Source organism: Lethenteron reissneri, chromosome 26 (assembly GCF_015708825.2).
Source record: "Lethenteron reissneri isolate LAM-NWPU_2019-01 chromosome 26, ASM1570882v1, whole genome shotgun sequence".
In the NCBI taxonomy this organism is placed as follows: domain Eukaryota; kingdom Metazoa; phylum Chordata; class Hyperoartia; order Petromyzontiformes; family Petromyzontidae; genus Lethenteron; species Lethenteron reissneri.
In genome coordinates, this window is record NC_083804.1 from 9,074,896 (window position 1) to 9,087,299 (window position 12,404).

Genomic DNA, 12,404 nt, shown 5'->3' on the forward strand with positions numbered 1-12,404 from the left:
CCCCAGTTAATGGAGATCCTCATTGACCAGGGAGGGCCTTGTCTTGCTCAGCTCTTAAGTTAATTGCTTAAGAAAAATCTGGTCAAACTAACTCTAATCCCAGTAGCAATTGAAGCCAAACTCCAGTGCCTGCTTGCGTGGCAGGCCTGTGTAGCTTCCAACAATTATATGCTTGGTTCTTTCTGTAAAGTCACGTAGAAGGGAAATAATAAAATAATAAAAATAAACCATTAAATTCTCACGACGTTTCGGCCACAACGCAAGCAGCCGTCCTCGGGTGAAGAACAGAGCTTTCTGAATGACAGCGTCCTAATGAACACTGCTAAGTTTGGCAGTGTATTTTAACCTGGGTGGGAGGAGCAAATGGCCTTGAAACGTGAGAATTTTAGGTTTTATTATTTCCCTTCTACGGGACTTTACCGAAAGAACCAAGAATATTAATCCCTGCAGTCACGAAAGCTTTAAATCGAAATTCCAACAATTACTTAAACATTCACCATGCATTTAAACCAAAGGAGATTTTATAGACAAGGCAGCAGCATCATGTATGTACAGTTCGTGTTTATTTACCGAAAGGTGAAACGTTACACGTGAACGGCCGTGCGCACAGCCTTTTGAGCAGCATCGGATTCCTCCACAAGACATTCTGAGTTTGAACTGGTGAGATCAGTGTGTCACTTCGTCCGTGAGCCAGAACAGATATTGGTACTACTGAAGTTGCAAAACTTTTTGCAATACCGATTTATATATATGGTTAATACCTTGAATTAATTACTTGATAACCCACTCGTGGCAAATGGTTATTACAAGATTCACTATAATTGGCCACAAAGAAATTGTAACAAAGCTATGCCACCTCGGATGGTACCAACAACTGAAATAACTGGTCTGGGCTCGTGGAGTAACTGCTGAGTGAAAGTTTACAGCCAAGCCATACCCCTGTTGAGAGATGTCAGCAGTGGTCTTGAGATTGGGCCTGCCAGGGTAATATGGAATTTGTACCACCTGGCTTGGGGCCTCTAAATCAGTTCAGCACCATTGCTTGTTTGGACATGGAGACATTTTTGACAAGTGCACAAATTGAAATGCGTTCACAATATACTTTAAAAGTTTATTTTTTAGCGCTGGCTTAAGTTGTTCAACCTGCAATTGATGAGCATTGGATAATTGTGTTGCAGTTGAATGAGCATGGGAGGTGTACATCTTGGCTTTTATGCAATGAGCAGGCTGTTGAAAGCCCCCCCCTGTGGTCAATGTTTATTTGTAAAAGGCAAACTGCAGTGTGTGGCTCATTACATCGACTGCAGACCAGTAGCAGTGTCACGGTTGTCTGACGTTCGAGAATTGGCCACGAATTAAAGAATCTTGCGAGTTTATTTTCACTTTGTTTTAATGTCTTTTTAGTTGATTCTTGTTTTTGAGAAATTCCCTTTTTATGCGCTTTGCATCTCCAATGCAATTTAGTTTGTAGCGTCTGAATAAAAAATAAATGTGACTCAGTTTTTACTGACAACTGGCCTTTGTACAGTTTATAAGGAATGTGTCATTCATAGCGGTGGTTTTCCTTAATTGTGTTGCCAATGCCAACAATGAAAATAAATCAAGCTGAAAAAAGGAGAAGTTGGCAAGGGTGGTAAAGGCAAGAGTTTGGAAGCATAATTAGCCAAACACTTGCCCTAACTCAAATCCACGACCCTTCCCACTGAACCTAATGCATACTCATCCATCAGGTGTTTTGCAAAGTCTCCTTGTATGCAGTTTACCTTTCACTTTTGGTTTTTACAGACCCGTTATGTTAAAAGTGGTAGACTTAGGTTCTCTTTCCAACAAAATAACCCACAATTTTACAACTCTACAGCACAAACCATTTGGCTGAATAAACGTACAACAAATTTAGCTTAATTTGCAAATTTACATTCATTGCCGATTGTATACAGATGAGCAATGCCGCCTGAATTTAGCACCCTTTCTGCCTGTTTCTATATTAACGTTGTACCACATTGCAGCCCATTGGCATGGGTGACCTAAATATTATACAAAGCAGGGTGGGTGCAAGGGCTGGCGATGGGGGAGGGGGCTGATGAAGCTGGCCATGGAGCACAGCCCTGGAGAACACACATGGACAGATGCGCACCTCTTTGCAATTGGGCAACTTCCACCTAGTTAATCGTCCATGGCCTACAATAAATTGGGCACACCACTGACTCACGGCTACCAGTGGAAGCGGAGCACTGCCCAATCTTTGTTTTTACTTTGACTTGGTTATTTAAAATGGCTTTCGATTGGCTTTGTTAAAAAGTGTAAACAAACAATATTTCGGTTTTAAAAGCTTTCAGGGTAATTTGTTAAAGTCAAAGATAAAGATGCGACGCCGCAAACGCTTGCTCACGCCACTTCTGGCAGATGGGCCTCTTGAGCAAACTCGAGAGCATTGTCTACTCCAAGTTGACCAGACGTATTGAAAGTGGTGGGCGTACCCAGACTACACCAACACAAGCAACCTGCCAATGGAGTGTTGTGTACCCATTTTATACGGCTTGGTGGACATGCAGCGATATTGTTTTTGAGAATCTTGCCCAAGGTTCCACTGCAAGAAGGAATCAAAATGCCCACCACCTCTGGATTGTAAGTCCAATGTGTGCAAACTATAACATGGCAAATCCCTAATTTTTGAATACAGCAATCCCTTCCCAACAACGGACTTCATGTACACAAGGTTTAACTGTATACAATTTTACCAACGGTGGCGCGGAAATGTTGAGTATCCACAGGTTAGCACAGGTTTACAACACGCATTTTCAGATTTTGTGGGGCCACAGTTTTCTTCTTCGCCACCTGTGGTGCTGCGTAGCGCATCGGCTGTCCATCTGTTTTTCCGAGTCTCGCACCGCATCTTGTGCTTCTGTTGGTCCATCCATTCATCCGACATTTTTATAAAGAAAAGAACCAACGCCACTGATCCAGCCAGCAGCGCCACTGTACCTGCCCCCTGACCTGCCCACACGTGTCATTGATGACCCAGAGGAAGAGGGGAAGGGTGGGCTGAACCCCTTCTCCTAACCCCCCCCCCCCCCCATCTCATTGTCAAAATCATGGACTTCTACCCTCGGTATTAAGGTATGTAAAGTAAATTTGATGTTTATTACTTTGTGATGTACTGTTTTATTTGTTTAAACGGTCACCTTAGTTTAGCTTTGACGAGTCTGACCGTGGCCATGGTTCTTCTAACCCCCTATTTTCCATAAGCACTGGACTGCTTTGCCAACTGCGAATGTGCCTTCCACGGCCTTTTCCAGGAACCTAACCCCCGCGGTTGGCGAGGGGATTGTTGTATTGAAGACAATTTTAAGGAAAACATCACCTTCAGAAAGAAAGTTAACTGATAATTGGTTTTTTACCCTTCTATCTGGCAAAAACTGACATCTTTTAACAAGGAGTCATGTTTGCATAGACCGCAATACCTGCAGTCATAATACAAACAAAAGACATAACTCTGATAATGTGCACTGTCCTTGAAGTTGATTGGTCCACACCCGAGACAGCTTTCCTTAGAGCCTAGTCTCACATGGGTTGGACCAGATGACGCCAAAAGGCGCACTCCTTGTAAAAAGATGTCAGTTTTGTTGCCAGATAGAAGGGTAAAAAAACAATTATATTTTTACTGGCAAATGAGGTTCCCATAGTGTAAAAGTTAACTGAATTAAATGTTGACAGCTTATACACAGTTAAACGTGATGTTTGTCACTGAGAAATTCACCCTGCAATCTCCAGATAATGCATTTGCAATAAAAGTTATTTTCAGACATAACACAACTCTTAAAAAAAAGCAATAACAAAATAAACAACCAAAAATACGTTTTTACATTTTGGGCTATATATGCATTTGGTAAAAACAAAACTACCAAATCAAAGCAGGGAAGCTGCAGAATCCAAAAAATGTGGATGTGAATACACTAACCCTGAACAACTGTCAAGGCAAATTTTAGCCTTTAGGAATTATAAATGGGGACCCTAATTGGGTCTGGACTGGACAAGGAGGAAACTGGGCATGTCTCATCACATGGACCTAAAATTGAGGTACCACAGTTCTCCTCAACTTCTGGCAAGAGGCAGCTGATTTATAGGAAGATTTTACACCAAAAAACAAAACTGCTCTTAAAGCTACACCCCAAGCTTTTGCTCTGGTCTGTCTATACGGTTTCGGTTTAATAATGAGAAAATACTTCAAATCGATCGAGAGCTATCCATACAATTCTGAGATGGACACTGCAACAAGGTATTTAGATTGTGCTTCAGTTAGACCTCATTCATTTTTCCCTCAACCATTTAACCCCATGCCGTGCAGCCTGGGACAATACCTAAGTGCGTATCCAAAAGAAATGCGCCATTTGATATTGGGATTGCATCTTCCTGGAAGACGCAAGCTGGAGCCAATCTGGCCTCAATGCTCCAGGAGTAACAGGTTTCGTCTGGGGTCTTGAGAGAGTATCCAGGACTCTGGAAGTTTTTAAATGAACCCAAGAGTTCACGACATGCTCTTTCAGCGGCGTCATTACGGCAAACTCCCAGCCCCTGGGGCTGGGTGGGGGTTCCATCTGCTCCCATTCCAGACTCGTGAAGCTTACCCACATTTACCCACCAGTTTCCTTCCATATCCTCTTGGCTGTGGATACTGCTCTGCACCACCCTTGGGCCAGCCATTGCTGCCCTGCTCTAATGAAAGTCCCATTGAATCAAGGAGAATTGGGGTTTCGCTCTTCATCCACATTTGTGTGAACTCCGTGTCAGCAGAGCGGACACGGGCTTGCAAGTGTTACTCGACATGGATGTTTCTCTACTGCTGCCTGCACAGTTGTTCTTGATGCCATTAATGTAGGTCATTTTCCCCTCTTTCTGTCAACCTTAGTTTATTTGAGCTCAGCTGGTCCAAACTGTCTGTGCTCTATACCTCCCTACGAAAACCTGTTCATGTTATTTGTAGTTAGTCGTGCAATCCATGCAGATCAGCTGTCCTGCAGGAGTCTCAAGGTTTGCCCATGCTTGCGAGTCCCACCAAAGTTGACCAGGAGCACATTTTTACGTAGCAGTTGTTTTCTGGGAGTAACAAGATGCAGCAAGATATCCCAGTTGCTTTCTCTGTTTGAGATGCTGTGAACACAGGTAAACCTACAAGAAAATGTAACAATCCATGTGATAGAAGGCAACCATGGCTTCTATGCCGAGTAGCACATTGTTTTAATAAATTAGGAAATAGTAATCAGGAGATTTTAGTTTAACAGCTGAGACAGCTCAATTTTATGTCTGGCCAACCTGGCAAATGGCCATTTAACGCTGATCCAACCCTGCCTCATAGTTTCACGTGACAAGTCTAGGAATTAGCCCGAATGAGCAGACAGCCGAACAAGTTTATCAGGACCAGGGCAGAATCCAGGCTCTAGTTTGAGGAGTCCAAACTCCAGCTCGGGTTTCCTTTTAGATGTTACATCCCACACCACCTACTAATCTCTTTACCCCCAAATTGAACTGAACATCATTGCAGGAGATCCTAATCAGGTTCGACATGAGTATCCCCAAGCACTTGTGATTCATTGAATTTCCCCGATTTCAAGGTTATTTCTTTCAATTAAAGATGTACAATTTGTATTTGTTGTTCTGTCTTAATTGTAGTCCATTTTATTTGTACCATGTTTAATTTGTTCTGTTCGTTCCATTGTCTTCAAGGTAACATATGCATTTTTTATTCCATATTTGAATTGATATGTAATAACAGATTCTTGAAAGCACGATTTGATGTATGCATCTTGCACATAACAATGCATTTTAATTGATCAATCATTACATGACCACAGCGGGTGCAGTATATATTTACACCATGGCAGTGTCCCAGGGATCAATAAAGACACCGTAACAGAAAATCTGGAGAGCCTGCAGCCTTCAACGGTGAAACACATTTAGTTTACCTCTAAACCGCCCTACGATACCTGACGATTATTGCCAATTGAAAACTATTGCATTTCTCTCTGCACTTTCAAAATAACATGAGGGGGATTAACTCCTCCCCGCTCTGACACATTTGAGGACATCACCCATTGCTTTTAGTTAAATTGATGTGGCAGGAAGAGGGGCGTTGAGCTGTCGTAATTTGCTATGGAGGTGCAGCATCTGCACACAAGCATGTGGAAAGTTAGCCTAAATCCTGCAATTGTATTAACTAAGGATTCAAAACGACATTTTAAGCCATGTACAGCATTTGTATCCAATGGGGTGGCACGGTGATTAAAGCACCTGACGAGTAGTAACGTTGTGAATTCAAATCCTGGGGTCAGAGGAATGACTCTATACCAGCATCCCTCTGGGGAAAATAAATGTATAAGGCTTTGTGGGAAGTCAAGAGTCGTCATCCTATGGCTAAATGGCCTCTGCCATGGGAATAAATAATTTCTCCCACTGGTTTACAATGGAGATAAACATTGCCCCAATAGTAACGAATTGGCATGTTCTGTTTACGTGACAAACAATTGTCTGTCTGGTGGTGGCGGCGGGTTTAACGACACATTTATATTTATGCGATCTAACCCAAAAAAAAACTATATTATGGATGGTATTGTTCGCGAAAGCCTACGTGTTAAAATGCCCCAATGCTTGTTTGAATAACGAGGTAATTGTACTTAGTTATATTTTGTATGCTTTAAAGGAGATGCTGCCCAAATACTGTTAAGGAAAAAACATACATTGTCTGATGGCAGCTGTCCGTCAAAACAAGTAGCGATGGAAACTAAAGTGAACACTGCCAAAGTTTTCCCAGACACGCCTACCATTTGTTACAATAATATACAACAGGTACTGAATGCCAGCACAGCAACTTGAGCATGTTCTTATGCATCCATGGTGATTCCTCAGCCTTTGCCTCCCAAACTGGCACTTACCACATCTTACAAAATGATCAACGTGAAACATCGTAAACAACCCGGTGTAAAGGAATAATAATCATTGTTGTTCAATTACTCTAATGCTCATGGACCAAAATAAAGGCTCCCACGATTTCCTGTTTGTGAAGCACAAAAGTGGCATGTTAGCAGAATGCCTTAACATTTGCCTGGTTGGGTGAAATGCCAGAAATGTGGCTAGCATGCAGCATGTGTGTGGAGATCAAACCGCGAGCTTTCCTGCTCTTTACAAACGCTGCCATTGAAAATTAACGAAGTAAGATTACAAAGGGATCTAAAACTAAAGCCAATGCATCACTGCAAACAAATTCTGTCAACCATCGTTAACGACCACTGAAAATGCTAAACAAACTTTGCCTTTTGTTGACAAAACCGTGGAAAATTACATGCACATTTCACCGAAAGAAAACATCTTTCTTTTCTTGCAGGTCGCTGATGAGCAATCACGATGAAAATAACTTACCGACGATTCTGTACATTACAAGAGTGAAGTAACGCATACGCAGATTACAGCAAACCGAGCCAGACGCCGGTCTGGCCCAGCGTCGATTAAGTCACTCTCCCTAACCCTTATCAAATAGGCAACATGACAGTCAAAGGTTAAGTCGCCTATACCTTCTCAACAGCTGCATGTGTTTCCATAGCCAAGACAATTCACTCGCGCATAGCCCCTTATTCCGGTGGCCAATATTCTCGTGCAGTCAGCCCCTATTGTTTAGTATAAACCAAACAAAAGCAAGGTATATCCAACCGAACTGAAACCAAAAAAACAACAAATCCACACCTTGTATGAATCGAGGAAACATGAAGGGAGGACGAGAGTGGTTCTGGCTCGGCGTAGTTGGCATTGGAGAATTCTGTAGAAAGTAGGAGGGGAGCAAGCGAGTTGGCAAGCACGCAGAAGGCCGAGTGAGTAGAGGGGGCGCTGTTTCACTTGAAGTCCTCTATGGTGCCTTTGCCCAGGTCGGTCATGCGCGGGTACTTTGCTTTCTTCTGGTCCAGCTCGTTCTGGGCCCACAGCAAGTGCTTGAGCAGCTTGGCCAGCTTGGGCGTCGAGTCCTGATTCTCGCAGTCAAGCACGGCAGCATTTACCTCGCTCCAAACCTGCGCAAGACAGAGTGCAGAGACGCCACACAGTGGTTCAGTGATTGCGAGTGACGCACGTCATGGTGCAAGTTGCAGTGTTATGTGAAAGGCAGATAACAAATCGATGTTAATCAATTGACTGGGGCTGTGGACAATTTCGATATCTCAACACAATTGCAATACACTTCCACAATAATTGTCACTGACTGGAAAACGTCATTTGTAATGCTCTATACATAATGTATATACAAATTACATTTAAGCTCATGATCTGAAACCGTTTGGGAAATGGGTTGTATCCTGGATTGTGTGGCACAAAGCCAGCGATTTCTCTGGCACCTTCTGTCTCTGCGAGGGATGAAGGAGCTCGCCAAAGGGCGACTCCTCTGGGCTGTCGAAGGCGAGCAGGGCGAGCGTGCGCTCCATCTCCAGGAGGCACTCACTGCTCTCCTCGCCACGCTCCGCTAGCTGCGTCTGTGCAAACTCCAGCGCAGCCTCCGTCTGCCGCTCGCGGATCAGCTCGATCAGATGCTGCTGCTACCTCACGCATGCACAGATAAACGTATGGACACAATTAGATGCGCTATTCTGAGTGCTGTCGTCATGTGATGAAGAAATGAACATTCGGAACACTCTCGTGGCAAGCAGAGATATTGTATAGCGTCAGAGAATGGCCTGCGAAGACAACTTTGCACGACTACTGCCGAGGCCATGTCACACCTGTGGTCCAGCACACTCAAGGGCTGGTGCATGAGCGATATGTGAGACTACCAAAACATGGCAAAGCTGCGCATTCAGTGACAAGTGCAATGAAGGTGTAAATGAATCTCAACGTGCACAATTGCTACGCTCAGACTGTGTGCAAGCCGTAGGCTCTTAACCTGCAGGTGGAAGTAGAGGTAGCGGTTGGTGTCTAGCAGCTCGGGGTGCAGACTATTGATGAGGCCAATGGCTTCCTGGATGCGGCCGTTGAGGATGACGTCCCGGATCTTGATGCGCTCGTCCAGCGAGTCGAGGTCTGTACCCGGTTCGATGCCCGATTCCACACGGAACTTCTCCGCTGCCTCCTTGAAGCCCTCTACAGAACAGGCACATGGCACAGTGCAGTTAATTCCCTCAGGCAGTTTTAATACTTTCGAACTAAGGTTGACCGTGTGCACATTATTTCTGTTCGTACATTCCTTCGTAAAGATGAACATATGTAGTTGCATTGCTATTATCGGCTATATTTAAAAGCGCCGTTATTGATCAACGGGCTCCCAAAAACGCAGAGACTCAAAGCAAAGAAGAGGGCTATTTCCAAATACACAAACACGTTTTGCCCTGACAACTATCCTTAAAAATATATATGAAGACAAACACGTCAGAAAGAATACGTCAGAAAGTGTTACATAATCCATGGAAATTATATAGTTTTCCTAATTTGTTAAATGGGCAGTTGGATTAAACGATTCTGTAATGAATGCGTTTTCAAATGCTTGTCTTTATTGTTTATATTATCAATCTGTTACTATTTCCGATTGTAAGCTGTTTAACCGATATCACGTCTAACTTAAGGTTACAATGATTTTCTGAATATTGTCACGTTTCGTAACATCACGCTCACTAATTGTCTCCGTGACCTTCCCAGCGGCAGGAGCTGCGCCATTCTCAATGTGGCTCGTTTGGAAAGGGTCATACGACCCTGATGTATAGTGAGCATAATAATCGATTTTTACCAATGAAGCAATGTAACGTTACATGCCAGTTATACACGTTTCATGAACACTACAAAAACCTCCGAAACAAACCTTTACGAAGCTCTCCACACGGTTTAGCAAAACAAATTTACCGTGGCTTATCAATACTAATGCCCAGGTGAGGGCTCCCACCTGTGACCAGGTAGTTCATGATGAGGCGATTCATGTCAGCGCGCTGGATATGGGCATTGGAAACGCGCTCCAGCCACTCCTCACGCGTCACCTCCTCTGCCTTCTCGGCAAAACTCAACTCGGACATCTCTGCAGCTGCGCCAGAGGCCTGTGATCGCACCAGCCCTGAACAACAAGCAACAATAGGGGCTGTTCATCACATTGAAACAAGTCTTCTGCACGAGGGAGGCCCTGTGTAAAGTTTGTTACAATATCATTAATTGCAGAAACATATTCTTGGATATTTCGGTAAAGTCACGTAGAAGGGAAATAATAAAATAATAAAAATAAAACTTTATTAAATTCTCACGACGTTTCGGCCACAACACAAGCAGCCGTCCTCAGGTGAAGAACAGAGCTGTCAGAAAAACAGCGTCCTGATGAACACTGCTAAGCTTGGCAGCGTATTTTAAGGTGGGTGGGAGAAGCAGAGCGCCTTGACAAAGGAGTTTACATATCAACAGAGAAATTTTGCATATTGACGCTAGAGAACTGCTTCTACCCTACTACCATACAATAAACCGATGTGAAAAAACTACGTATAAACTTCATCTATATAATCAATGTACTCAATATACACTCTCCAATAAGCTGAGCTATTAACATTAAGTAACTGGGTATACACTACACTATATAATGCAGAAACATTAATGTTAGTATATAATGCAGAAACATAACTAAATAATAAATGCTAAGAACAATAGAGTCTCAGAAAATCAAATGTACGCATACTAAATTTAATTAAGTGACAGTTCCAATTTGGAATTCTCACAGCAAGCATTGCCTGATTACCCACACTTTTGCCCCCACAATTAGTGTTGCATGTCAACCCGAAACGTTTAAGTAGACATATATAAGGTAAATTACGTAAAAAAAATGAAATTAGAGTGTTTTGAGAAGTATTGGGTTTCAATACAAACTCACTTCCACTTCAGGATCACGCTTTAAGGAGGTGTGGGCCTACCTACACGCATATCCTTCACCCAGGATCTTGTGGTACTTAATGGCTATGTGCTCTCGGCACAACTCACACTGCAATAGCAACTCCGTGAGACAGGTGGCCACCTCGTAATGCTCGTAAATTTAACAGATGAGGCTTCACATCACCGGTCTAGTCTCCGTGACCAAGGCCCTTGATTTTCAAGAAGATTACGAGTTAAAATCCGGGCCTGGGTTCAAATCAGTCCTTTTATACGTACCGCACTCATAATCATCACGTCAAATACCACAATCATCCTCGCCACCATTAATCGCCACAATCATCATCACTGCTGCCACCATCGACTAACATTAATCACCGTCATTGCCACCATTACGATCAACAATCATCAAGACCATCACCATACCGCCATCATCTCCATAATTAACAACACAATCACAACCATTACGACTCCGCTCATCACCACCGTCGCATATTCCCTCCGAAGTCGACAAAACATCGTCAACGTGCTCAGCCCCGTCACAGTAATGAGGAATGTCCATCAGTCGGTGCCAGGCCTACGCTGCTCCCATCGGGCAGCGGCCTCCCACGACCCACACAGTCCTCTTGATCCGTCAAGACACTTTTTATAACTTGCTCGTACACGATTTAATATTATATTAATATTATTCCTCGACGAGACGATCCCACTGGGAAGGCCCCAGGCCGACGTGGCTGGGACGTCCCTGGGAACGTCTGGGAATTCCTCCAGGAAGGGCGAAAGGGAGGTGTGGGACCGCCACGATCCTCACCAGGACGAGCCGACTGAGGAACGAAACGGAACGAAACTGAACCCCCCCCCCCCGCCAACTCGCTCTTTAACGTCTCCTTCGTACCTGGGGGGGGCCCTCTTTGAAGTCCGGCTCCTCGCAACTCTGGCCGCTGTCACCTCGCAAAAGCCACTGGAGAAAGAAACAACAACAGCAGCAGACTCCTTGCGGCTCGCCGACACTCGCGAGGCGTGCGTTTCGTTGATTTCGACGTGCAAATGTTTAGTTCTGTTTGCTTTTAACTTCTTCTGGACGCTGCGAAACGAGCGGCGATCCCCACTCAGCCACTGGACGCCGCGGACCTTCTTGGATTTCCCACTGCGCATAGACATGGATGGGCAAGGCGGGGGGGAGGGGAAGGGGGCGGTCACGTGGTGGCAAGCAGCCAATAGCGGCGCGCGGAGCGGGACGCGACGGTGGTTTGACTGAGCTATGGAATCTAATGGTGGGGGCGGGGCGGGGTCGCGGCGAATGAAAACGACTCCCAGAGAGCACCGCGTGGGATTTCCGATTTTGTTGTTATTGTTGTTGTTGTTTTATTTTAAATGTTTTTTCTCTCTCTACGTTTCATTGTCGTAATAATCTCACCGTGTCTTTTATTATGAATTTGTAGTCGTAATAACATGTGCAATTTAATTAATGTAAATGTTTAGCTTTTTTTTAAGGACAATTTACGACTCCAGTCCCCCAATCACACTTTCGTGGTCGATAA

The 12,404-nt window shown here is 44.1% G+C and overlaps 1 protein-coding gene across 2 annotated transcripts; it reads right to left on the minus strand.

Annotated features, from left to right (window-relative positions):
* Positions 1 to 541: 541 nt before the first annotated feature.
* Positions 542 to 12,002, minus strand: GID8 (GID complex subunit 8 homolog). Of its 2 annotated transcripts, none has more exons than XM_061560041.1 (5): positions 11,762 to 12,002; positions 9,905 to 10,071; positions 8,915 to 9,111; positions 8,373 to 8,570; positions 542 to 8,051 (listed from the first exon to the last, which is right to left on the minus strand). In XM_061560041.1, exons 2-5 carry the CDS (start codon positions 10,029 to 10,031, stop codon positions 7,878 to 7,880), a joined length of 696 nt encoding a protein of 231 aa, XP_061416025.1. In that variant the 5' UTR covers positions 10,032 to 10,071; positions 11,762 to 12,002; the 3' UTR covers positions 542 to 7,877. The 2 variants fall into 2 exon arrangements, with proteins under 2 accessions (XP_061416025.1, XP_061416024.1); XM_061560040.1 differs by having other exon boundaries at positions 9,905 to 10,069; positions 11,759 to 12,002.
* Between the last annotated feature and the right edge of the window lie 402 nt (positions 12,003 to 12,404).

Bases quoted from the DNA above. Each gene is read 5' to 3' on its own strand.
- GID8 (XM_061560041.1), bottom strand. From the start codon at position 10,031: ATGTCCGAGTTGAGTTTTGCCGAGAAGGCAGAGGAGGTGACGCGTGAG. The intron at 9,112-9,904 runs GTGGGAGCCCTC...CCTGTTCTGTAG, and splicing joins CATGAACTACCTGGTCACAG to AGGGCTTCAAGGAGGCAGCG. The intron at 8,571-8,914 runs GTTAAGAGCCTA...TGCGTGAGGTAG, and splicing joins ACCTCTACTTCCACCTGCAG to CAGCAGCATCTGATCGAGCT.